General features: G+C 43.0%; 1 protein-coding gene across 1 annotated transcript in view; it reads right to left on the bottom strand.

The window, feature by feature from the left end:
* Window positions 1–16,478, bottom strand: part of itga11b (integrin, alpha 11b) — a 33,378-nt gene extending 16,900 nt beyond the window's left edge. Inside the window, exons 1-13 of the mRNA XM_050073808.1 lie at window positions 16,399–16,478; window positions 15,057–15,171; window positions 14,837–14,964; window positions 12,255–12,403; window positions 12,024–12,168; window positions 11,634–11,823; window positions 9,431–9,480; window positions 5,274–5,418; window positions 4,946–5,094; window positions 4,572–4,715; window positions 4,216–4,401; window positions 4,000–4,130; window positions 3,212–3,384 (exon numbers count right to left, since the gene is read on the bottom strand). Of these exons, the coding sequence (XP_049929765.1) occupies window positions 3,212–3,384; window positions 4,000–4,130; window positions 4,216–4,401; window positions 4,572–4,715; window positions 4,946–5,094; window positions 5,274–5,418; window positions 9,431–9,480; window positions 11,634–11,823; window positions 12,024–12,168; window positions 12,255–12,403; window positions 14,837–14,964; window positions 15,057–15,171; window positions 16,399–16,449 (1,756 nt within the window). The 5' untranslated portion in view covers window positions 16,450–16,478. The remainder of the gene's footprint in view (window positions 1–3,211; window positions 3,385–3,999; window positions 4,131–4,215; window positions 4,402–4,571; window positions 4,716–4,945; window positions 5,095–5,273; window positions 5,419–9,430; window positions 9,481–11,633; window positions 11,824–12,023; window positions 12,169–12,254; window positions 12,404–14,836; window positions 14,965–15,056; window positions 15,172–16,398) is intronic.
* Window positions 16,479–27,028: the final 10,550 nt, after the last annotated feature.

The following is a 27,028-nucleotide window of genomic DNA, read 5'->3' as shown; positions in this document are numbered from 1 at the left end:
TGTTTGGTCAACCGTCGCTCCTGTCTTCTAACTGTCCACTGACGTGCGTTCGGTTGGTACCATGTGGCGTATTGGCGTGTGTCCATGCATGCGTCTCTGTTTGTGTGAGAGTGTAAATGTGCGTGTGTCTAATCCGAACCAGATGATTCGGAGGGAAGATGAGGAGAAAGAAAGACGAGCGGAAGGTATGAAGGTATGAAGTGATGGAGGGAGGAGGAGTGACACAGTTTAACGGCGGCTGGCTGGTGTTAGCATGTTAGTGAGGTTTCCATGCAGCCAGCCCGCACATCTGCAGCCAATTACACAGAGACACGACAACACAAAGCACTGTGGGGAATCTGCTGCGAGGAAAAGACCAAGGCAAGACTTTCCACACACCGAGGGTCAAACACCAAACATCTGGATGGGTCCGACACAAATGTCCAAACAGCTGGAAGAGTGGACAGCTGTTAGATTCTGTACGATTAATCTTTTCCTGTCATTCATTCACCTCCACTCCTCTAGGAAGCTGCTGGATACGACCGCAACCTGCTACTGAGCAGCTGGGAGTGAAAGTCAAAGGCACGTGGGAGGGACTGTAAGAGCTCGGGTCAAACCATGACTGGCCAAATGAAATCAAGTCCAACATGATCTCATGATGAACCGTAACAGGATGAGTAAACACCCTCTTGAACACAGATTAGATTTTGTCACTGTGAACTTTGTGCCTCCTTCCTTCACACTGATTTCATTTATGCAAGTTAATTCACTCCATTGGTCTGCTTTGACACTTCATGTTTTAATCTGGGGTAGATTTATGTCACGGTTTCATCATCAAAGCTCAGCTGTTTACCAGCATCACCAGGAGACGAGGAAGGTGCAGGCGGGCGGAGTCACGAGAGCACAACTCAAGGAAGTGCAACGATCCATGAGGGTCACACAGAGGTGAAAAACAAGCGCTATTCTTCCATTACTCCACGAGGATAAAACATGTGGCACAAACATGAACCGATTAACTCACAAGGGATCAACGATAAACTATTGGGCCCCTGATACCCTGTTCAATAAGGCCCCTGGCTTTGCCACTGGATGAAAACTCGCTATAATCTGGCTTTTTTGTTTAATGGGAAAAGTTTTCATTGACTGACTATAGTCAAGGGTTTTCATTGGCTTCAGCTCCAATCGCCAGTGATGGAAATATGACACTCAGGTGGATGCATTCATTTTCACCTCATCACAATGCAGCAATGCACCACCAACATTTCCATCCTTCTCCGTCCAAGCAGTGCTCAAACATTGTTCTAATTTAGTCAGCAGTAAGTTTGAAAGAGAGTCTGAATAAGTAAGAGATATAAAAAAAGAAGAAACCACGATAGCTTTTTCACTGGCGTCCATGCTGCTTTCTACTGTTTACTAACCTGTTACCCGTGTGTTTATGACGTCGACTGTGACACACCAGTAAAGAAACAGAAAGGCGTCTACTGGCAATGGAAAAAGAGTCTATTACCTATTTTAAGTGGTTTGCTGGGATTCAAATAAACATGAACACATGCCAATTTTGATGAAAAAGGTATAAGAGAGAGTCGCTCATCGACTATGCAGCTGTTGTCCACTTTGTATTCCCTCTTTGGGCATCAAGTGGGACTACGAATGTTAGTCTCTGTTATTCAGTGAGTCAGTGGCACAAAAAAAGACCAAGACATTGTTGATGTATTCTCTGAGTTGACCATTTTAAACTGTGAAAATGGTAGCAAATATTAAAACACCATTAAAAAGAAATGATGACAAAAACACAACTTGACAAACATCCACAAATCTTAACTCAGTGGCAAAGTCCTAAAACTGAATTTTAGAGGTTAGTTTTTACTCTGTGTTCAGACAGAATATTGAAGCTATTTCAGACATGACGTGACTGCATAAAAGGTCAACCAAAATTTGCAATTAGATGTAAATGTACCCAAGGCAGCGTGAAATGAGTCAAAGACGTGTTCGTGCAGATTGAAAATCTTTTAACTTCAGTGAAAAACGTGTGTATTTCTTTAACCTTATGAGTCTGCTTAAGAGGAAAACAGGAGACAGAAGATCTGAGTTCTGAGATCAGTCAGAGACTCAGATGAACACATGAACACACAGAGACATGGCTTGTTAGTTAGCTCACAGTTTACAGTCAAATTTGCAAGAATGAAATAAAGAGATCTAATTATTGGATGGATAGTCAGCAAGCCTTAACCTCCTCTTTATTTTATTGATTAAAGTTATACTCAGTAGTAATATTTAATGGTTAAATGTGGCACAAGCGATTCTTGAGAAAGATTGTTGACGATGCGTTGTGGAGTTTTGTATGTTAGCGTGTGCCAGATTTACCGTCCCTCTCACTTCCACTGCCCCTCTCTTTATACAATTATGTTCGCAAACACTGGTTTGGTTGGAATAATGTTGTGTAGCTCAGTGCGAGCCACTTCATTTGTTCCCCATTATTGAGCCCGGGTTGTGTAAGATCACCAGTTTTTCTTTTTACAGCGCATACATAAAAACGGACAGTGAGCGGCCCGTGAGGAGATATTCACTGAATTTGCGAAGCAGTCTCACTTCAAAGTCGTTGAGTATTGGCGCTTGGTCAGCATCAGACACCAACGACAAAAGTCATCCTTCCACGTCAGCATGATACACAGCTGGTCGCCGTTATTGTGTAACTTATTGTGTAATGGTGCCCGGCGGCATTGGGGGGAAACACAGCAGGACAACAACGTAAGGGAAGGGGACAAAAAGTCAAAGTGGTGGTGAATGGGTCCAACTCTCACTGCCTTTCACCTGGGAGGCCGATGTTCGCTTCCCGTGAGACTGGAAAACCAAATCCTGTTCTTTTTTCCGTAACCCAACAATGTGCATGTTGGCTAAACGTAACCACGTGTGTTTGTTGTTGAAGTAAAAAACACCATTTCAGAAGAGACTGTATGCAAACTGTGCATTTCCTGTGAAAATTGAAGTGTATTTTGAAAACAGACAATACATGTAACAGGCTGGAGTTGAGACGGCATCCCCAAATGTCGACAACTAACACTCCCATGGTACCTTACACATAGTACGTGGACGTGGAAAGTCCATGACCAAATGTCGATGTGACGAAGTCGGAGTGAGAATGTGTTGGTATTTGACAAAAAACTAACTAACTTGATCTCGTCACAATTGTCTAAATCTTTAGTTACCATGACAACGTGTGCCTCCCACCTACCGACATCCGTCCTGGACTTTGTCTTGCTCTTCGTCCTGGACTCCAGACTCAGACAGACGATAACGGACATGCAGGTGACCTCCTTCCCTCCTCGCAGACAGTCTTTGTTAAAGATGTTGACCTTCTCTGGTTCAAAGGTCAGCTTGGCCTGAATCCGCACCACACCACGAGACCTGTGGGTAGGAAGAACGCCATCATCAGGACGTTGCGTTTGTCACTTGTATTACTGACTGTGTGGAGAGTCAGTTATCAATTTAGGAAGAAAAAGACTGCCTACTTTAAAGCTCATCATGACATTTTAGTGGAAAGACTTTTCTTCTTGGATTAAGATTAAAAGTGACTCCAGGAAATTGGGTTTAAAGTACTTACATTTTAGAGTAAGTCTCTTTAACCACAAATGTCAGTCCATGGTGGCAGCAGAGAAAGTGTTAGAGGATCATTAAAGTTATTAGAATTTATCCTCTAGGAACCTTTAATATGTCTATCAAATGTTATGGCAATAAATCCAATAGTTGTCAAGATTTTTCCGTCGGAATCATGAATATAAACCTCATGGTGGCGCTAGAGGAAAAGTCAGGGGGCCGCCAAAGTCAGCAGGATTCATCCTCTGGGGAACATGAACGTCTATAAAACTTTAAATGGAAATCCATCTCGTAGTTGTCGAGATACTTCAGTCAAGAACAAAGTGGTGGAGCCATCACTTTGGTCAAGACTGAAATATCTCAACAAAGCATGGCTACAAAACACGTTTGCTAGCGTGTGTGTGTGTGTGTGTGTGATGCTCTGACCAGACAATGACTGCAGCTCCCAGTGCTCCCACTGCGAGGTCGACAAGCCCGTCTGCATTGACATCCAGAACACCATGAAGACTTTGACCGAAATACTTAAGACCAGCAGAGAAACCGGCTGCAGACAGACGCTGCAGAGACAGAATGAACACAGAAGTTACGTATGTCTCCTGTTCAGGTTCCATGTATTGTCTGAACTGGTTCAGGATCTGTTACCTGTCTGTACTGGCGTTGGATGGTTTTGTCCTGGCCATAATATACGTACACCGCCCCCTGGTGGTCGTCCTCCAGTGGTGCTCCCACCACCAGCTCCTTGAACCCGTCCCCGTTCATGTCGGGTATCTGGGCCATCGCTGATCCCAACCGGGAGTTCTGAGAGCGGTCAGAGACCTCCAGCGCCCCCTGCAGGAACAATGATGTCTGGACAGAGAGTGTTTAGTTTAGTGTGTGTGTTTTCATGCTCCCTGAAGTGTCCAGTACAAGTTGTTGTACCTTTGTTTAGCTGCTCAGAGCCTCCAAATAGTTTGGGTCAACCTTACATCATTACATATAGTATACCTGTGAATATGTACCTGTGGCGTGACAGTGTAGATGTAGACCTTCCCTCTCTCCCAGCCTTGACTGCAGAACATGGGCGCTGCCACTAGCAGTATGTCCGTATGTCCGTCATTGTCTACGTCCATTGATAACAACTCGCTGCCAAAATATGAGCCAATCTGGAAAAGAAGAAAACAAAAATGTTAGAAAAGAAAACAACAGCAACATCATATATACTGTACCCTGTATTGTGTAGCTCTGTGCAAACAGCAGTTTCAGATCAGTTGTACAACAAGCATCAATAACAGCCACAGGGAACAGCTGGGCTCATCATGGAAACAACCATATGTTGCATATGTAATATCTACATGCTTCTATGTGTGTGTGTGTGTGTGCATGTGTGTGTGACCTGTTCTCCCAGCAGGGCCTGCAGGATGGTCAGGTTTCCAGTGTTCTTCAGGGTGAACACGATGACCTTCCCGGTGTGGTTAAACCTCGGAGCTCCGGACACGTAGAGCTGAGAGCCGCGAGATGAAATGAGCGAACCCACCGAGTAACCTGAGGCCAGAGAAGACACAAAAACGAACCAACTAGAGTCAAGACCTTTTACTCTTTTGTTCTTTTCCCTCTTGTTTCCCAGGTAGCACAGACTAAGGATAGTGATGGAGTGAACTGTGTCTCATAAAAACTGATCAGAACATTCATCATCTGCAACCAAATGTATTCTTATTCATTACCCAGATAGGCTCCATGGTTCTTCAGCTCGTCTGGAAACTCGTCCTTATAGGAGAACTTTGGTGGAACAACTTTCCCATGTTTAGTCTCTTTCAGCACAGCACCGTTCCAGTCGTAGGCTCCCACCGCCCCGAGCAGAATACCATCCTGAAGGGAAAATGTAGATTTTAATGGAGACACTGTAACACAGCCAGGACAACAGGATGACATCCCAGTAAAACCTGGAAGTGTTGAATGACTCCATCAGTAGAGTCATTGACCCACTTCTGCACAATGTGATTCCAAGTTGGGATGTTTCGGTGCTTCTGTTCTCACATATGCCGACCGGAGATGTTTTTCCCATCATGCAGCTCCAGTAACAGGATGCAGAAAGGTTCCAGCTACACAGTTCCTGAGTGATTTTACCATCTGAGAGCTGAGCTTAATTTTTTAAGGCATCACAAACCCTCTGAGGTGACTATTGATCTGTTGTGGCACTAAAGTTTTGTTATAAAGCCTTGAAAGGCTGTATCAGTATATTTATCATGTTATTTGTCCGTTTGTGAATGTGGGTCATCAGGGCCCAAAAACACAGAAGCCTGAGGACAGTGATGAAGAAAGTACACAGACCCTTAACTTAAGTAAAAGTACCAGAGTGTGAAAACACTTTATTACAAGTGCAATCTCTGCCTTCAAACGTAAAAGTATTAACAGCAAAAATTAAGTTTATGTATCAAAACTAGAAGCACTGATTATGCAGAAAATTGAAAGTGTTTCATCCTGGTACCTCACAGCAGTCAGGGTACCATTGGCTCTGACATGGAGGTCTGTGCAACCCTCCAAGGACATGCCTCCCAAGACCATTACTGACCCACCGCCAAACCAGTCATGCTGGATGATGTTACAGGCAGCAGAACGTTCACCACGGAATCTCCAGACTCTTTCACGCTTGTCACATGTGCTCAGTATGAACCTGCTCTCATCTGTGAAGAGAACAGGGCGCCAATGGTGGACCTGCCAATTCTGGTGAATGCCAATCAAGCTGCACGGTGCTGGGCTGTGAGCACAGGTCCCACTAGAGGACGTCGGGCCCTCATGCCACCCTCATGGAGTCTGTTTCTGACAGTGTGGTCAGAAACATGCACACCAGTCGCCTGCTGGAGGTCATTTTGTAGGGCTCTGGCAGTGCTCCTCCGGTTCCTCCTCACACAAAGGAGCAGATACTGGTCCTGCTGCTGGGTTGATGCTCTTCTACGGCCCTGTCCAGCTCTCCTCGTGTAACGGCTTGTCTCCTGGTATCTCCTCCATGCTCTTGAGACTGTGCTGGGAGACACAGCAAACCTTCTTGCTACCACACGTATGGACCTGTGCAACCTGATTGGGCTGCAGGTGCCGCCTCATGCTACCAGTAGTGACAAGGACACTAGCAGAAGACCAAACTAGAGAAGAATCAGTCAGGAAGGATAAGGAGAGAGCAACTGTCTGTGGACACCACATGTAAAACCATTCCCTTTTTGGGGGTTGTCTTGCTTTTGCCTCTCCGTTGCACCTGTTGTCACTTTGATTTGCACCAACACAGCTGAAACTGATTCACAATCACTGGTGCTTCCTAAATGGACAAATTGATATCCCTCAAGTTTAACTGATTTGATGTTAGACTGTGACCATTAAGTGTTCTCTTATATTGTTGGCAGCGGACTCTTTCGATGCTGCTGGGCACGATATTCAGGATTATCCCAGTAATACAATTCACCACAATTAACTTATTGTGAGTGCTTTTTCACAGCAGATCTGTGATAAAGTCTTATACTGTTGCATCCCTGGCTTTGAGACAATTAATTTCCAGATAATCACATATGTTTTAAATGGTTTGCTTAGCTCAAGATAAATGACAGTTTTGTCATCCAAATCCACAAAAAAAGGTATTTATTTCTGCAGTATAAAGTGGCATTAAATGAGAATACTCAAGTAAAGTAAGAGTACCTCATATCTGTACTTGATTAGAGACCTTAAAGGCGCTGTATGTAAGAATGTGGCCAAAACGGTTACTGCACTCAAATTCAAAATACTGNTAGACGGCGGTGGGTGGCACAACAGGCCAAAACACAAATTCAAAACATAAACATGATTTGCAGACTGTAAAAATGTTTTTTAAATGCAAATATTCTGGCTGTACTATTGTTGTCACCAAAACAGTCTTGAAACACAGCATCCAGTTCAGCTGATATACTCAAAGTAAAAACTAACACTGAATTATAAATCAAATTAAGTGTTCAGCTGGAGCGTCGTACACCATGACGCAGATCCAAAACTTGACATTCAAGGCCAAAGTCAGTGTTCTTTGAATCTCAGATCATAAACAAGTCAGTAGACATAAAATAAAAGTCCCCTGATTGAAAGCCTCAGCAGTGAAGTATTGAATCTGAACTTTGCAACCAACAGCCTCAGAGGCTGAGTGGATTTATCACTGCACACGTTCAGTGTGACCTGCTGGCTGAATATTCTGCCACTGAGCAGGAGAGCCAGTCTCACAAGCCAAGAAACTCAAGTCCAACTGAAGTATCAAATCACTGGGGTTAAAAAGTCAAAGTTTTAACTGGTTAGTTTACTTTATATTATCAGATGACACTTTTTCTCTTTGAGGACAATAACACCAGTGTAATGTTTTGAGAGTTTCGATTTTTATTTGGCATTATGAGCCGAGCTCAGGCAGGATAGATCTGAAAGGAACAAGTCGACATTTTGGGAAGTTTATTTAATTGTTTTCTTTCTGACAGTTGATGAGTAGACTGATACCTCTCTAAATATAAAGCTACAACCAACAACTGGTTAGTTTCGCTTATACTCTTCAGCTTCTGAGCATACTGCTTCAGAGCCTGGTTCAGGTCTCAGTTTGATACTGTAGAACCTTGAGTCTCCGTCTGCACCTCATGACTGAGGGTGGGGGAGGAGAACGCAGTAAAAGTTCTGCTAATTTTATCTGCACTTTTGTTCAAAAAAAGATCATTTCTGCATTTCATCAGCAGCTTCAGTATCGTCCTCAAAGCCCTCGCAACACGTGTGTGCAGTCACTCACACGCTCAGATGAACTCTGGCGCTTGTGAAAGTCCAGATATGAAAGTTATTATAGCGTTGAGTCATCGTCTCTACGGGCCACTGAGTCAGTCAAGGACCACAGTGAATGAGCGTATCCTTGGCGACAGCAGCGCCACAAAGCATCCTGTCTGCACCGGACCGACTCTGGATCTGCATATTCACTGGTAAATGTCAAAAGGCTGTTGTTGTAATCGTGTAGGAGGGAGAGGAGGACGATGACTCGGTCAGAGATGATTGTGTCGTCTGTTTTCCACATCAGTCTGACTTCCACCTGATCTCACATACTTACCTTTTAATCCCAGTGAGCAGGAAACACTCTGCATATTTGTCTGTGTATGCGATGGTGTGCATCATTATTAATGAATGTGTGTGTGTGTGTGTGTGTGTGTGTTCAGTTGGCAGCTTTACGTTCAGGAGAACCATCTGCTCTGTGTTACACATAGAAACTTTCCACGACACCATTTTCACTCCCTGACGTTGGAATTAAGTGGAGTATGATTTTTCCCTGGACGAGAAACAACAGAAATATTTCTCGAAGCTTCTTATTCTGCAGCTTCAGACTTCTGTCAGCACCAGAACCAAACCAGCACTTAATGTTTGAGGATGATACTGATCCCAACATTTAAGAGTTTGATCTTCTGTTTCTGTTGGAATCAGAATTAACTCTGCTCCTGTTGTCTCTTGTTTATATTGGATCATGATTTGCTTTACTGGAGAAAACTGGAGGAAACTCTGTGACTGTTACATCGAGCTGAAACTCCTGCCAAATCCCTAATTTCTACAAATTAAAGTATAGATCAGGATGTTATTCAGCAGTGATTTGAGGGAAATTATAACAGTTCTTCATCCAGTATGGACAGATGTAAAAAAAACAACAAAAGAAAACAACTAATCTGCAGACTTAAAATCTGCACACAGAGAAACTTAAGAGTCAAATCCAAAATAATGTTGAGTGAGAAAGTTTGAGTCACCAGCGCTTCACTAACACCAACACACAAGAATCTGTAAAATTCCGATTACAGGAGTGTAAACTGAACTAACAGAGCTCTGTATAAGACCATAAATGTGAATGTGAGCTACTCACTTTGACTAAATGTGAGGAGAAACCAGCCTGAGCCATCTGCAGACCAAACCCTCGACCCTGACTGCTGGTTCCTGCAAAACAGAAACAACACACAACATCATCCTGTTACTTTCACATTTCAAACGAATACGTCACCCACAAAATGACCATCTGTACATCAGTTACTCACCACGTGTTGTGCAGACTTTGTGAAGAAAACTTTTTGTCTCGCATGCCTCCATTGTGAACAAAGAATTAATAAATGGCAAATTCAGAGATCCCAAAATTTCTTGATGAATTTGAGTAAGCAGGGGTCGCGTTTAACAGCAGCTAAACTATATCAAAACATCCGTTTACAAACTCTCACACAACTCATGCAGTATAAAACAATTCTCATTTATCCAGTCGTATGCTCAGTACTTCCAAAACACATGCATTGTCACTAAAACACTTCTGCATAAACAGTCTCTTGAGCAGCACACCTGTGCAAGTGCATGTGTTTGAACTCTGCGCATGCATTCAGTTAAGTAGAGTTCAAACATGAAGGTTTTAGTGAAAATGCACGTGTTGATGATGTACTGAGCATATGACTGGATAAATGAGACTTTGATTACACTGCACATGTGTGAGAGTTTGTAAACGGATGTTTTGATATAGTCTAGCTGTTGTTGAATCTGGTCCCCATTTACTTCAGTTCATGAAGAATCAATTTGCTTCTTTTGGTTTCGTTCACTGTGGAGGCATGACAGAAAAAGTTCTCTTCATGAATTTGAGGTAACATGAGGTGAGTAATTGAAATACAAGTGATCATTTAGGAGGTGAAGCATTCCTTTATTAAAGCTCTTACAAGTATTCCACATAGTGCCAGTGGTGCTGATCCTACTGAGAATCAACAGGCCACATCACAGCTCTCTGCAGCCGTTAGTTTTCTCTTTTGGTTTGTGCATCCTACAGCTGAGCCATATGGATGTGAAAGCAGCCACTTGCAGTATAAACGTTCACATAAGCAGCTTGTCCCTACATAACTTAACATGGAGGAGAAAATATGAAAAAAGTGGAGTGTGTAGAAAGGCAAATGATGATCAGTCAAATAAAGTAGCAAATACTGGATTCAGCAGGTGGCAAGAAAGTGGACTGAGTCTGAGAACTAATTTCATAAATCTTCATAAATACATTTTTTGGTAACATAACATATTGTCACATCATAAAGTCCATATGGTGAACCAACCCAGTCTCACTCCAAAGTCATCGAAATCTGACGCTTGATAGGTGACTTTTGACGTCAGACACTGATGAAAAAGCCATCCTTTAACGTTGGCATGATACGTAGCTGGTTGCCGGTATAGTTGAATGGTGCGCAGCGGCATCAGCGGGAAACACAGCGAGACACGAACAAAAGTTAAGGCGACAAAGGTCCAAATAGGGTGGGCAGGAGGGGTGGTGGATGGGTCCAACAAACACCGACCTTCACCCAGGTGAGCAGTGTTTGACTGTAAAGCCAGACCCTGTTCTTTTTTCTTAAGCCTGGCCACATGCATTGAAGGCCAATAAAGTCAATTTGTGATGTTTTACTAACGTAGTGCGTTAATTTTGAAAGAGACTGTATGTAATCGGTAAACTTCCTGTGAAAAGGGAAGTGTATTTTGAAAGAAGACAATGCATGTAACAGGCAGAACTTGACAAGTTGTCCCAGAACGTCAACAACCAACGCACCCAGTGTACCTTTCATGTCGTATCTGGACGTGGAAAGTCCATGACCAAATGTCGATATGTGATGAGGTCGGAGTGAGAGAACATGATGATTCATCACAAGTCTTTGCGTTTGTGTCACTTGATGAATGTCAGTCCAATATTCTCTCTCTGTTAGCTCTATTTTTGGTCTCCATCAACTGCTGATCTTTAGCTGCTAAATGCTCCACTGCGTTCACCATCTCGTCTTTAACTATCTCTATCCACTGTTTGCTGCTGAGCAGGTGTACAGTGGCAAAGTATCAAAGCTTGTTTGCTGATGCTACTGCCTGAAGATGAGTGGGCTAAAGACAGAGCCAAAGTTGTTGGTCCTAAAAAAACAAAATAATGAGCTGAAAAATGCCAAAAGGCCCACAGTACATTATACATTTGATCCATTGACAATATAACTCATGTTACAGTGGTGACTCTTTAGACTTAAAAACCTGATAAGTTTTTGTACAATCACAAGATGCAGCTTCAGATTTCAGAAGACTTAACAGGCTGAGGCTCAGCTGACCTTCCAGAGAGAAAATCCTCTCTCCCAGCGCGTCCACGATGTCCTTCAGTGCTGACTCATCTGACACGTTGAAGAAGTGCTTCTCATCTGGGTCACTCGCTATGAACTTGATTTCCTTCAGAAAGGCTTCAGGGTTGATTCCCCGACGGTTGTAATAACCCAGAACCTGTATGAGACACAGAGTCTTTGAAGTCCAGAGACAGAACACAACAAAGTGGTTTTGGTGCAGGTGCTCAGAGACAAATGGTAAGGAAGAAGAAGGAAGGAAGTTCTCTGGAACAGAAACCTGACAGGAAGTCAGAGAGGAATTCAGACAGGAAGTCAGCAGGGTATTCTGGGTTTAAAGGTAGAGAGGGACGGACTCACAGCGATGGCGTACATGGTGATGTTGTCTTTCTCGCTGTCTGCGACGGCCTGCACTAGCTGTGGACTGTCATGAGATTCTCCATCTGTGATCACAATCATCACCTTCTTAGCACCAGGACGACCGCCGCGATTGAACGCCTCTGACCTGCACAGCAAAGAAAAGTAAAGCATCACTGAACCTGGTATGTTGCTGTAAGGTACAGTGACTTTATCATTCATAAGGTGTCCTACCGCGCCACGTTGATGCCCAGTGCCGTCCTCGTCTCCTCGCCACCCCGCTGGTCGATGCCTCTGGCGGCCTCCACCACCTCGTCTACCGTCTGGTACTCACCCAAACCGAACTCGTGGACCACCGTTGAGCCGTACTGAACCACACCCACCTGCAGCCAAAACACAGCTTAGTCCACACCTGAACACTGTACCTGAAGGCATCACCACTTCACTGCTGCAACATCTAGCTCAGTGGTTACACCAGAAGTCTATTGTTGTCAGCTGTAGATAAGAAGATAACTGTGGAGGAAGTGAAACCTTTGATCAGAGCAGCCACTCATGACTTTCTTACTCACACTGGGCTCACTTCTAAATAGTGAAAATGAAATATTCACCATTTTTTGGGGACCCCCTGGAACTCCCTCAAGAAACCTTCAGGGTCTGTGGACCCCTCGTTGAGAACTACTGACCTAACTAACTTAACACCTGATCAGAGTCCTCTGTTAGCCTGCAGGTCAGCTCCCAGTAAAACCAGTCTGCTACTGGTGGCAACTCAACTGCAGCAGATAATTTCTCGTCTGGACAAGATGAACATCACCCATTGTCCCCAATACTTTTGCAGGTTTCCCAGTTCTCAGTTGCATGCTGGAACATAACTTGACACAAAGGCTTCTTCCAGACGTAGAGTCGTCTCCTTTGGTCTGAATCAGGGACTCATGTTGTTCCAAAGTTGTATAATTGCCTAGAGTTGGTTCATGTTCTCACGGCAGCATTTACAAGCGGACCAGATCAAATGTCTTGTGTGAGAAAGCTGCTCTTGATTGGTCAGAATTTCCACGTGGGAAAAATCCAGGAAGTAAAGCAAACGTTGAAGAAGAGTACACTTGCAAGATAAATGTGACACTTTCTAATGTCACAATGGAGGGACAACTACGCAGGTTGATTTTAGCGCTGCTCATCGTGGACTATATTGCTGTCATTGTTCATTTTAGTCAAACCATACAGTTTGAAAACGAGGCGCGGCTCCAACTAGAAAACAATGTTTTGATGCATTGGATGTGCTGAATGTGCATATTAAGGCAGTACAGGAGGAGGTGCACATTAATAATCCTCCAGGACTGTAACATGCTCATGTTTAACCCAAACAATGTGTCATGTGACTGCAGCTGGTTCACATCCAGGTCGGAACACGTCCTCACCACAAACCAACCGCACCAGAGTTCGTTTGTAACCGGACCAAGACCACCTCTTCAAGAAGGTCTCTGTCCGGTTGTTTTGGTGCACAGCTGAGTGTGATTGCTGTGTTCACACCTGCCCAAACGAACCGCACTGAGGGGGCAAGCGAACCAAACAGGGCGGGTGTGAAAGCACCCTTAAATCCAGCTCATAAACATGAAGTTTTAAGCCTGAAGAAGATACGGAGTCAACTAGGCCTGGCAGATATTTGTCAGTAATCTACAGGGAGTGTTTCGCCGTATTGTGACGAGGCCGGCTCAATCACCAGAATAAATGCTGTGACAATGCTGTGGTTAACTTTTGGTTAGGTTTAGGCACAAAATCCACTTGGTTATGGTGAGGAAAAGATCATGTTTTGGCTTAAAATACCCACTTTTGTCGCAATGAGCACGGCTGGAAATGTCCAGACAGCATGTTAAAAATACCAGCTTTTGTTGTTTGTTGGTCTGAGACGGTGAAAGCTGTCTTGCCTAGGTGTCACACCATCCATCATCCACCATCCCCTCTACTTCAGAAACTCAGCTTATATACATGCAATCAGAACTACGTCACATTAAAATGTTGGTATTATACGTAAAAATTGTTCAAAAGCAACATATCTGTGGTTTGCAGAAACACACAATGCCAACATTTTTTTCCGGTCACTGGGTTGGACAAGACTCACTGCCTCTGGAAACCCCAACTCCAATTTTTACAGAATAATTTGTATTTTTTGTCATGTATGGCAGCGTGGCTCTAAAGATCACAAGGTTGGTCCACCATTGTGACCATGACTGTTTAACTGCCAGTTTTTGTCTGTAGTCTGTGAAGACCACAGAAACAAAGACCACAGTCAGAGAGACAAAACGTATATGCTTCCACATGAGGTCAGGTTTTAACGAGGTCAGAAAGTCAGGGGCTGTAAATGGAAAGAGATGTGAAAATATTAAAGACATGACCTTCGTCTTTCATTAGCAGTAACAGCCCTGGTTTCATGTGAACTGTTGTGAGGGAAATTCTACCAGGGCTGAACGCTGCCAGTAGCTGAGAGTTTGTGGTTATATTTAATATCTTGACATTTTGTAGCATCTTGCCAAAGAATTCAGAGTATTCCCTCTGAATGTATCAGAGGAAAAGCATCTGACACAGCAATCAGAGCATGAAGAGGCACTAAAACTACAGTTTATTCAGAATATATGTATTTAAAAAGAACCAATGAACAAGGACTCTGTAGGCTGTTAGGGGAAATATCATATCAGAGGTGGATGATATCATATTTATTTACCTTCTATATTCATGGTATTGAAACATCCTGAGAATTTGAGACAAATCTTATCTGAACAGTTTTGAATCCCACCAGACTTTTTAAGATTCAGTGATGAACCGACCTGCGTCTGACCTGGGCCGATGTAGAACTTCTGCAGGATGGTGATGAGGAAGTCCTGGACCTCGTACCATGGGTAGATGGAGTTAGAACCATCCAGAACGATCACAATGTCCATGAGGGTCTCACACCCTGCAGGATAAAAACAAACAGGATGGATACAGGACAGGCAGACGGATGGAGAGACAGAGGGATGGATGGATGGGTAAATGCATAGTGATTACTCTGCAGGGCGGGTGCGATGGTGTGGGACAGTTTGAAGTTTCGGCTGACTTTGGAGCAGATTCCTGTGCTGTACAGGGAGCTTCCACATTCATGAGACCAGAGTGGACCACAGGTCTGAGGACACATTCACACACAGCAGGACAAAACAACACTTGGGTTAATAAGTCAGATCCTCCAGGATGTCACCATGGCAACAGCTAATGCAACCTGCACGATCTTGTAATTTTGTCTGATCACCGCAACTTTACCGTAAATTTGACCAGTCTCCATAGTTTCCCAACAATCATACTGTCACCACACCCACTTCATTGTTTCTGGTGGTGAAATTGCAGAAATGGGCAACACATTTGTGTCACATTCACCAACAAAATTACTGCTAAAAACCAAAGCAATTCCCTGATTTTTTGCACAAAAGCGGGACTAAACTGTTTTGCACTGTGTGCAATGTTGTGGTCCTCGATTGACAATTTTCTACCACAAAAAACACTCGAAGAATGACTGAAACACATGGACAAGGTTACTGAGAGCACTCAGAACAGTGCAGTTTTGTTCTCACTGGAACAAGTTGCCTTTGATTTTTAATTAAATATGAAAAAAAGCAACTGTTTCACTGCCTAAAAACATCACAACAGAAAAACTGCTGTGAATCAGGCATTTTAGGTTTCAATAATCCCTCCAAAAAAACCTGCAAAAATTGAAGGGACTTCTTAATCATTTAGATTTTTTTAAATTTCCGATTATTCTGTTTGTCAGATCTGTTAATTAGGTGAAATGAACACTGCAAACCTCGTGTATCCATAAAAGTATGACCACACCAGCTACAGTTTAGAGCAGGGGTCGGCAACCTTTACTATCAAAAGACTCGTTTGTTATATGTTATATATATTAAATAGTTTTTAAAAACCTGGAGCCACAAAATATAAGTGAGCTTTTCAGAATCGGACACCGTAGCCAGCCTAGCTAGGGAGACTGAAGGCGAGCTACTGCTACTGAGGTTTGGCAAAATTAAGAGAAAAAGCTGAGAGGCCAGAGATGTGTGACGCACATTTTAGTTGATGAAATGTTAAAACATTTTTCTTATGTGGTTCATAGGCTGCACATTTTTACAGTTGTAGCATGTAAGAAGTTCTTAAGGTTTACTATGATGATACAAATTTTTGTCAAAGCCACAGGGAGCCACTGGAGACAGGTGAAAGAGCTGCATGAGGCTCTAGAGCCTCAGGTTGCCTACCACTGGTTTAGATGACAGTAGGAAGTACAAGGACTTGGTTTCACCGTGTCAGTCATTTCAAATGAAGCTGAGCCGATACAGAGAAAGTCTCAGTGTGTCATGTGACTCACCACAAAGCTGTTGTCTTTTGGGTTGGAGGTCAGCGTCATTCCCAGCCTCATGTTGTCTTTTCTCTCAGACACGTTGTCCAGAGAAAGTTTCCCTGTTTCAAACACATCACATAACTTTACACAGTGGAGCTTCAGTAGATTTTGTCACAATAATTTCTGATACTTCTTTCATGTCATTTTAGTGAAAAATGTAATCACAGCACTGGGTTCATAGACAGCAGGTGCATTTAGTTTAAATCTTCCCTTTACTGACTCAGACAGCTTTTCATTCCACACAGGAAAGGCTTGTTCGGAGACACATGGACAGACAATAACTGCATCTGCTCTGTCTGGATTTACATGAGTAATAATGATAAAGGTGTCACATACCCTGAAATAAATCCAACAGCAGAAGTTTAAAAAATTATTAGAAAATTATTATCTATTCATGTTGTTGAACAAGAAAACTGCAGGACTTTTAGTTGTAACAGAACATTTTTACACTGTAGGAGGCCTGTTGCTACTTTAGAAAGACAGCGTGAAAACTGGAAATGGGATTTGAACCGATGCCGTCATGTTTCAGTGCGCAGCTGCCAGCATCTGTTTTACTGTAAATACTTTGTAACACTTCAACTTGTTTACTGTCACCTGCTGTGATTTTAATGAACATGTGAAGTATCAACATGTTGCTCACCCAGGTTGAGTCTGGTGCAGTTCGCAGAGCTTCTGGTGTCCAGAGGACACCTGAACACATCACCAGTCTGCTGCTTCCCTGTGGATTCAAAGGGAGCGCCAACCAGCAACCTGAAACACACACACACACACACACACACACACACACACACCTGAGGCTGAGACAGTGCAGGAAGCAGCACACAGAGATGAGTTAACCCTTCCCTGCTGGGACTCAGATGAAGCAGCCAGATCAGAATTAAAAGGAAGATGTAGTTAACTCTCAGTCTGGTGCTTCCTCACAAATGTGCAAGAGACATCCTTTGTGTATTTTGTGTGATATTTTATTAACTAAGAGATGAGAAACCATTTTTTATTTAAATCAAACAAACTCAAAGACCACAATTACATAAATTAAATTAACCTCATCATTACAGAGTTCAGCCTCGCTGGATATTTTCCTCCATAACTCCAAATACAGCTCAGGTTCTTTGAGATATCACTCATTGAAATGTAATAGGAATAAATATTTTTTTGCACTGCATCAACTTGTCATAATGTCTTGTGTTATTTGTAGCATTTGTAGGATGGCTTTGTTGTTTGGTTAACTGTTGTTTTGTATTTTTGTATTTGTGTATTTATGTGAAACAGCTGACATCCTGAGATGCAACAGAAATTTCAGATTTTTTCTGACAATTAACTGAAATGAAATCAAAATATAACTACACTATAAGATGTGATAAATATAGTAAATATTGTGTTGTGAGTGGGAGCTATGTGAAAATGTAATGTGAAAATATGGAGAAATTGAGAAAACAAAGAGACAGGAAAAATGCAGAATATTTCTTACATTTATTTAGACAGTTTGAAACACTTTATTTATTATTTTCTCTGAGACTTTGGATTTATTTGCACCTTTTTCTTAACAAGCGCTCATTTGACCTTCTCTGGCTATAGAGGAAATTATTAACATCAGCATTTAGTCAGAAACACTGGATCGTATCTGTCAACAGGCTCAGTATAAATTCTCAAGGATACAGCTGCTGCGTCGCTGCTCCTCATCATCACCTGAGCCTCAGATCTACCTGCACACCTGCTTCCTGTTTTGTCATTAACACCCTCAGTATATAAACCTGCAGCTTCAGAACTGACAGTGTGACGAAGAGTTTCAACCTGCTGCAGTTTGTCGCGCGTCTCTGTTCATTTGGACTTGTCTGCCTGCTAGTTAACAAACTTCAGTTTTCTTTTTACCAGTTTAACCTGAGAGTTGCTGTTTAGGTTGAGTCCAAGTGCTGCAGGGATGACGTTTTTTGTAGGCCGACCTAAAAGTTAACATCATCCTGGTTCCCTCTACAAAACGCCAATTTATATAATTTGGGATTACTGCAGAAAACATGCTCTGTGGCAAACAAAGGTTTCTGTTCAGCAAGATAATTTTCACAATCAAACACCTCTTTTATAATTAAAAGCCTAAATTCAATTGTCAGAAGTGAAAGCTAACATTAGGCTATAAACAAACCACACCATGGTCACATCACTTCCTTAACTCCACCAAAACGAGGCTGTAAAGCCATGTTCAGTGTGATGATGCTCTGTTGTCTCATTTAGCCATTTGTTTACAACCACTTTTTAAAGACACATAAAAGCTTAAAAATTCACAAAAATTCACGAAAGTCTCTTAGTCTCTCAAGAGAACCAGAAGGACAACATTGCAAACTCATTTCCAGGTTGTAGGACTCCACATAAAACCTTTTATTTTTGGAATTAAAACATGCTTGAAAGATGCTTCTATTAAGATTATAGTTTTGTCCTTTTATGCTCCACATACACTGAGTGTTTTCCAAACAGTCATATTTTTGTCAAAGCGCCAAATTCAAGTCATTTTGATGAAGCCAAACATCGGCAGAAAACTGAGAGAGATATCCTTCACTGTTTATTTGACATTTTATAGGAATAATCTGCAGATGATTCATCCAACGCTCCAAGTCACAAACAACAACTTCCAACAGGTACCAGTGCTGGCAACAATAGGAACCTGTGTATCAAATCATATTTTGGCACAGATAAGTGTTTAAACTGAGCAGCTGGGTGACAGGAAAGTGAAGTACTCTGCAGAACTGAGACGTTCCTGAGGACACTGTCATGTTTCCTCTGTCACTGAGACTCTGAGTCACTGAAATTCACCGTAACTTCTGTGAATCCAGAAGCTTTTCAGAGCACTCAAGCCTCTGGTCTGATACTGAAAACACAGACGTCTGTGGTAGTAATTCTTGGTGTCCTGGGTTGGACTCTGACACAGTACCCTGACATGTGGTGACTGCTGTCACGTGTCGACAGAAACTAATAAATTGTCTGATTTATTTTCAGATGTAGTTTGGTGATGATTAATTTTCCCCTCCTGCGCTCAGAGGTCACATCCTGCTGCCGCAGTGTCACACAGCGAGCAGGTCGTTAGTATTAACCGGAGTAAACACCTCCACATGCGGTCTGGACGGCGGTTCTGGGAAGACGGCTGAGTCACATACCAGAGGAGATGCCATAGTAGAGCGCTAACCCTCAATCTGCTAATGTGTCTCCCGTCCACATCAAACGGACGGAGAGCAGCGCTGACAAACCACAGAGGCCACATCCTGCAGCCTGCAGCAGCAGACACAATCCAGCCTCTCATCCTCTGACATCACTCCATCATTTCCTCAACAGGTGCTGTCATTTAGCCTTCAGGTGAAACCTCAGACCTTTACCTGCCCTCTCCTACTACTGCTTTATTGGACTATTTGTTACTTAATTGCTGATTTCCTGCAGCTCCCGCAGAGCCTTTCATCAGCCCTGTACAGTGTGTGGACCTGCTTTATTCTGCAGGGGGCTTGGGTATAATGGTGAAGAGAACAATATTGAGAAAAGGGAAAATAATCTTCTTAAATCCTCTCTAATAAAGAGAGGTGCATATTTCCTGCTCCTGCTGGTTTTAGACTCTGATCTCTGTTTCTTATTCTCTGATGGAGCTCATCAAACTCCCAATACGGTAGACACAGTGGGCCTTATTTCACATCCAGTGCAACTGGCAACTGTCATTGCTAGTTTTGAAATTTCACAACCAGAGCCCATGTTGGTCGCAAATGTACTGAGCTCACTTCGGCACCCATGGGGTGTAGGTCTTAAAATGAGGTGTGGTCAGGCGCCTTGATGGTGTGTTGCTGTTTTGAGGCAGCAGAAAGTGAGTCCGTCATTGACCAACAAAAAGCTAGTCTAAAGTCAAAATGGCACAGTATTTTCTTGCTTTTTAAAGGGTGCATTATTGAGATAAATAAGAGATGAGGGAGCTAAGCCTGAATGCAAAGTTTTTGATTTACTGGTCCATCTACGTCCCAACCCTCACTTATGGTCATGAGCTCTGGGTAGTGACCGAAAGAATGAGATCGCAGATACAAGCAGCCGAAATGAGTTTCCTCCATGGGGTGTCTGGGCTCAGCCTTAGAGATAGGGTGAGGAGCTCAGACATCCAAAGAGAGCTTGGAGTAGAGCCGCTGCTCCTTCAAATTTAAAGGGGCCAGTTGAGGTGGTTCAGGCATCTGATCAGGATGCCTCGTGTGTGCCTCCCAGTAAAGGTGTTCTGGGCATGTCCCACTGGTAGGAGGCCCGGGGTAAACCCAGAATACACTAGAGGGATTACATATCTTGTCTGGCCTGGGGACGCCTTCGGATCCCCCAAGAAGAGCTGGAAAGCGTTGCTTGGGAGAAGGGTATCTGGAATACTTTGCTCAGCCTGCTTCTTCTTGTGACCCAGCTTTGGATAAGTGATTGAAGATGGATGGATGGATGGATGGATGGATGGATGGATGGATGGATGGATGGATGGATTATTCAGACAGTAAGATGCACATAGGCGGGTTCACAATGCACTCTGCTTGTTACACACACAAGGACGTTTGGAAGGGTTTCTGGTGGGTGAAATAACACATCATTAATGCTGAAAATATTAATGACAGTCTGTAAGATGTGAACGTAGCAGAGATCAGAGCAGAGCTGCAAAACTGCTCTCTGACTCCCCGTTACGAGAGATACTGTGCAGAATTACCACAAGAAGCAGCGTAGCTTCACAGATTATTTCAGAAGCTAAAATTTTACTTCTGTTCTCTGTCAAGTTTTAACTATGGTTTTTAGTTTTTGCTGCTTAAATGTCCAACGATCCTTTAGGTCCCATCTGATAGAGCATTTTATTCCCCCTTGTGATCCAGCCCCCTCACAGATTTGGTGTGAATAAGGTCGTGTGTTTCACATTTAAATACAGCTCCAAAAAGTTCTCACTCTTCACAACCTGAAGATTAATGTAAATGTTTTAGACATTTTTATGCTTTCAAGCTCTGCTGCTGCTGCTGCTGGAAAGATTTGGAAATGATTTAAATTTTGTCTTTTCTTTAGGTTTCTTTGAGTTATGACAGTTACGAGTCAATTAAAAAGACACTAAACTATTAAATGAATCAAGAAACGCAAGATAAATCAACAGCTCATCAGCCATGCCAGCAGTTTAGCTTAAGCGGTGGCAGTTCTGTTTGGTCGAGCGTGCTTGTTGAGTGAAAGGAGAAAAACCCAAACTAAAGCAGACACAAACACACACAGATCCAACATAGAGGCTGCCAGATGACATAAACACTCGTCTCTGTAAACATGTACCGCCAGAGGTTTGACCTCAGAGGTCAACACAGGTCAACGGTTCGACCTCTAACAGACTCAACAACATCCTCAACAAACAAACACACACGGCCCCACATGCAGCTCTGCTTTGCTTTTATTAAAGTTTTCACCAGTTCATTTATTTTCTCTTAACGTGGCCGCTGTCCAGCACTGAGAGACGTTAAGTGTAACTCAGGGGACCGTAAATAAAACTGATTTGATTTGTAGCTCACACGTTTAACTGCAGTGGCTCCAGCAGGAAAAATTCACACATAGTTTAAAATGTCAGCGTTCATTTCCATTTGCATTCAGCAACTCTCTCTCTCTCTCTCACACTCACTCACACACACACACACACACACACACACACACACACACACACACACACCACTCCTGCAGCTTGTATAACAATACACTCTTTTCTTGTTGGTGACTGCTGAAGCAGTTTCCCTCTGGATAAATAAAGTTTTTATCCGACGTGTTTCTCTTCAGACTCCGGTGCTCAGTTATTTTTGTACCTGCAGCTGTGATGGAGTTTAACTGTTTAAATCACTGATGCTCATTTCTTCTGACGGCTGTTTGAGAGTTTTAACTTGGTTTAGGGTTAAGTTAGAATAAAGGTTGTCAGGTGTTAGTCAAGAGCAAGTCAAGAACACAGACTGTAAAAATGATAGACGTAGCTACCATGATGACACCCACAGGTTTGTGCATCAAATAGCCATCAATTGATTTTCTATAAATTGCCCAATAGATTAATGGACGGTAGGTTGAACGATGCTGCGCTTTAGCCAATCACAATGGAAGGGGTGGGGCCGAGACGTGCAGGTGTCCCCAGGAAATGTGTACCTACAGATACAGCAAGCTTTGTGTCCATGGCAACCGCTCCACCCAAAACACCATCTCGTCAACGTGAAAAACATTGACAACAGCACAACTTACAAGCGTTGTGCATCCACCAGCACACCTTCCACTCCTCATGACAGGAAAAAAAAGGGCATTAGTGGCAACGTTTTTATACTCCGAAAGAAGTCCAGCCAAGACATGTCTGCAGTTCGAAATGGTAAGTCAAGCTAAGCTCACTGTAACGTTAGATAATACAGCATTTTGGGAAATATGTAAATGCTATACATCCGTGGAAAGGCAGTACTGTATTTATATTTTTTACACTGGCTGACGAATGTTAACGTTAAATTAACGGTGACGTTAAACTTGACTTACCATTGGACGACAGTATGAACCTCATCCACTGCCAGTCCTATCAATCTCTTCCGATATATTTCGTTCTGGAGCACTTTCCGCCATTTGTCACTGGCAACAAAGGTCTCCGGAGATCCAAACACAATGGACACCCTTCCCTTCGTGATGCAGACATGCCAAAACATCGCATTCCTCTAATAAATACCATAAACAAAGGCGCTGCAGAGGTTTTAAATTTGCAACTTTATGTAGAGCTGCAACTTCCGCGAAAAGGTTGTCGAACTGCTCTTCTGAAATATCCATGTTGTTTACCGCCGTCTGGTTCGAGTTGCAGGTAGGAGTGTAACACTGGGGGCACCGCCAAAAGTGAAGGGGTGAGCGATCCCCAAGGCCCCTGCACTTTTTTTTTTTTTTTTTTTTTTACCGATGGATTTCCAGACTGATAGTTAGCAGCCCCTGATCTACACTGCTTTCACACCACAAATGAGCCAGTTTGACTGACACCTTTCACACCAATTCATTTGAACTGTTAACGGTGAAACCTCCCTGCAATGTATTTGTGGTATGATCCAATCAAATCCAGGGATCCTGTATCTTTAGTGTCATTTTAAAGTCTGTTGGTGCCGCTGGAAAAAATCAGGAGAAATTAAATGAGATACAAAATGTGATTAAAAGTGAAAAAGTGAGATTCTTCATGCTGTTGTTGTCCCGTCTGCAGTTGCAGGTGAGATTGTGCAACATTCCTGCTTCTCTGTATCGTCCCCCTTTTTTTTTGTCTTATCTGGAAGTATTCGAGCCGTGATGAATACCTCACAGTCTTCCAGGATTACAGAATCTCTCCCTTTGAAGTCGCAGGTAAATAAGTGGAAAGTATTTGCGTTTGTCTCACGACCGGCTTCTCCTGCGTCCTGCAGGCAGAGCGGCGGATCTGGAAACTATGTGTTGCGGTTTGTTATTCCCCAGCCTCCCTCTGGGAAGCCCATCACTCTGCTGTGTGTGTGTGTGTGTGTGTGTTTTTAAAGGAGGGGATCGTTATTCTACAGAGTTGTTTTTGCTACACAGCCTGGTGACATTTAACATTTCAGGCGTTGTTATCCAGACAGACTCACCGTAGTGGAATAATCCACTAATAAAAGTCTGCTTGTCTCTTTCATCCAGGATAGTTCTCAGGGATATTATTTGTACCTGTAAACCTTCAGGGTCCTGTGACCTCTGACACCCGTACTCCTCACATTTTTGTAGACATGATGACTTTTAACCAGCAGTTTGTGTGTTTAAGTGACTAATTTTTATGTCACATTTCACTGTTTCTCAAGAATGTGCCACTTCCAACAAAACCCACGTAAATACGGTCCTTTGGGTGTGAGCAGGTTCATTAACGGGAGCTAATGACTAACATTAAAGCCAGGTCAGAGGTCATGTCCACTCCAGGTAGTAGTAGTTGGCTGTTTAGAGTCAAAACCTTCAACCACCTAACGAAACCTGAAATGAGCAGCTGCCGTAGATACTGTGGTTAAACAGTTATACTATCTGTGTAAAATATTCTGTCATAAAGATCTATTATTGTTCCAGTTCCCAAACACTTACTGAGTGTTCTTAAAAGAAGGTCATATGGCATTAGTACCTTTACATAAATAAGAGATCTGAATGGTTCCTCCATCACTGATGAGATTTAATGAGACTCGAGATGACATCTGAAGAGTTTAAATAGAGAGAAACCAAACTATGAGATCTCATAGTTGCTGCAGACAGAAGCAGCTGGAGGCTGAAATGTGTCTCCTGGTATTTGAGAATCCAGCAGCAGGTTGGAAACATAAAGATGAAGGATGAGACGAGGCAAACACTAACAGCAGACTGATGGGGAGCCAAGGACAAACTGTACAGGGACAGAATAATAATAATCTATGTGGCCATAGCATCACGACGAGATTATGCAAGACAGGATGATAAATCACCTGCTCCAGTGATCAGACACTTCGATGGAAAACGTGTCGTCCCAACATGAGCCTGACTTCTTAAAATGATTCACTGACAAGACAAAAACAGCAACCAACTTTCCTGGAAACGACTCAGAGTTCCCAGGACACATCTGACAGATCCACGGTGTCCATTAAATCCTGAAACTCAACAGATAGACAGACAGACATGATCCACTCTGTCTCTACCTGAAGAGACTTGGAGAGGAGACGAACTGAGACGTCCAACTACTGTCTAACAAAACGTGATCCTTGTGAACACCTTGAAGCTTTGTTGATAATGGAGTGGATATCTATGTTGTGATTTATCTTAAAGGGGCAGCTCACCCAAAGTTCACTACATATTTATCCTCTTACCTATAGTGCTATTTATCAGTCGAGATGTGTTGGAGAGTTCAGCCGTAGAGATGTCTGCCTTCTCTCCTATATAACAGAACTAGATGGCACTCGGCTTGTGGTGCTCAAAGCTCCCAAAAATACATCTGAAGAACTCAACAGGAATGTAAATCTTCACAGAAATCATGACCTGGTTACTCAAGATAATCCACAGACCTTGTGAGCAGTTTCATGTAGGAACTATTTTCTTTCTACAGAACTACACCTGCCAAGCAGATCACCACACAGGAGGAAGCATGCATCTCCTGCTAGCTCACCTCGTACCACTGAGGGTACCGTGCCATTGTTCAGATGGCCCAAAATTCCAAAGCTCCATTTGTCCGAAAAATGTCCCATTGCACCAAAAGCCCACTTCTTCTATGGCCTGTTATTCCAAAAACCAATGCCCATCGCTCCAAAGTCCCGTTTCTCCGAAAATTCACACTCCTTGTAGTAAGTTTCAGTTCAGGATCAGCCATCAACACTGGGTATTATTACCGACCATTCGCGGTGTTTCCCAGCTGTGTTTGAGCCACCTTGATGGTCAATGGCTCATCAAGGTCAATGGCTTCACAGGGTTTGTCAGCACTGTCTGAGCCACCAATCCTAGGTGGTTTTACTGACCCTTCGCAGTGGTTCCCAGCAGTGTCCGAGCCACAAATCCTGGGTATTATTACCAACCCTTTGCAGTGTTTCACAGCAGCGTTTGGGCCAGCAATCCTGGATGTTTTTTACCAGCCCTTCGTGGCCTTTCTCAGCAGTGTTTGAACCACGATCCCGGGTGTTTTTACTGATCCTTCGCTGTGTTCTCCAGCGGCATTTGAGCCACTGATCCTGGGTGTTTTTAAGTGCTCTTCACAGGGTTTCTCAGTGGTGTTTGTGCCATCAATCTTGGTTGTTTTTGCTGACCCTTCAAGGGGATTCCCAGTACCATGTGAGCCACTGATCCCAGGTGTTTTTACAATCCCTTCATGGGCTTCTAGAGGCATTTGAGCCACTAATTTTCACTAATTTTGACAAACCCTTCATTGCATTTCCCAATGGTGTTTGAGCCTCTAATCCCTGGTGTTTTTCATCGCCCCATGTCTGCTTTAACAGTGGCTTTTGTGCTACCAAAGGTGGGTATTTTAGACCAACATCTGATCTTTTCTTAACTATAACCAAGTGGTTTTTGTGCCTAAATCTAACCACATGTTCACCACAGCATTGTTGAGAAAAGTTTTAATGTATCCACTACAAAACCTTGTACGAATGCACCATATCCGTGGTTTACAGAAACTTAAACATTTTTTCTTGAAATTGTGTTGTCTTACTTTCGAAGAAATGGGACTTAAGAGCACTGAGCATTTGTTTCGCAGAGAACAAGCTGTCAGAGAAATGGGCTTTTGGTTAGATGGGATAGGCCTAATGGGAATAATGCCCTCCGCTGAGCTAGCTAACGTTACAGCTCAGTTGAGGAGGACACCATCAGTCTCACGCTGTCACAAGCCTCTCGTCCCTGAGTTGATGCACATTTACGTCTGTGTGATGATACAGTTTCTACAGACTGGTTTCTGGCAGTGGTTGACAGAGTTGGGTAGAGTTGGGTAGTTAGAGTACTTTGATTAGTTTTTGCAGTAACGAGTAACCTAACGCGTTAGTTTGCTGTTTGAATAATCAAATACTTAAGTACATTTTCAAACAAGACATCAGTTACTTCCGTTACTTTTAGAACGCTGGTCCTTCAGCTCCGAAACAGCAACGGCTGTCGTTTGGTTCTA

Source organism: Epinephelus moara, chromosome 20, assembly GCF_006386435.1.
Source record: "Epinephelus moara isolate mb chromosome 20, YSFRI_EMoa_1.0, whole genome shotgun sequence".
Lineage (NCBI taxonomy): Eukaryota > Metazoa > Chordata > Actinopteri > Perciformes > Serranidae > Epinephelus > Epinephelus moara.
Note: the sequence above shows the minus strand (reverse complement) of the source record. Positions and strands in the feature narration are given on the sequence as shown.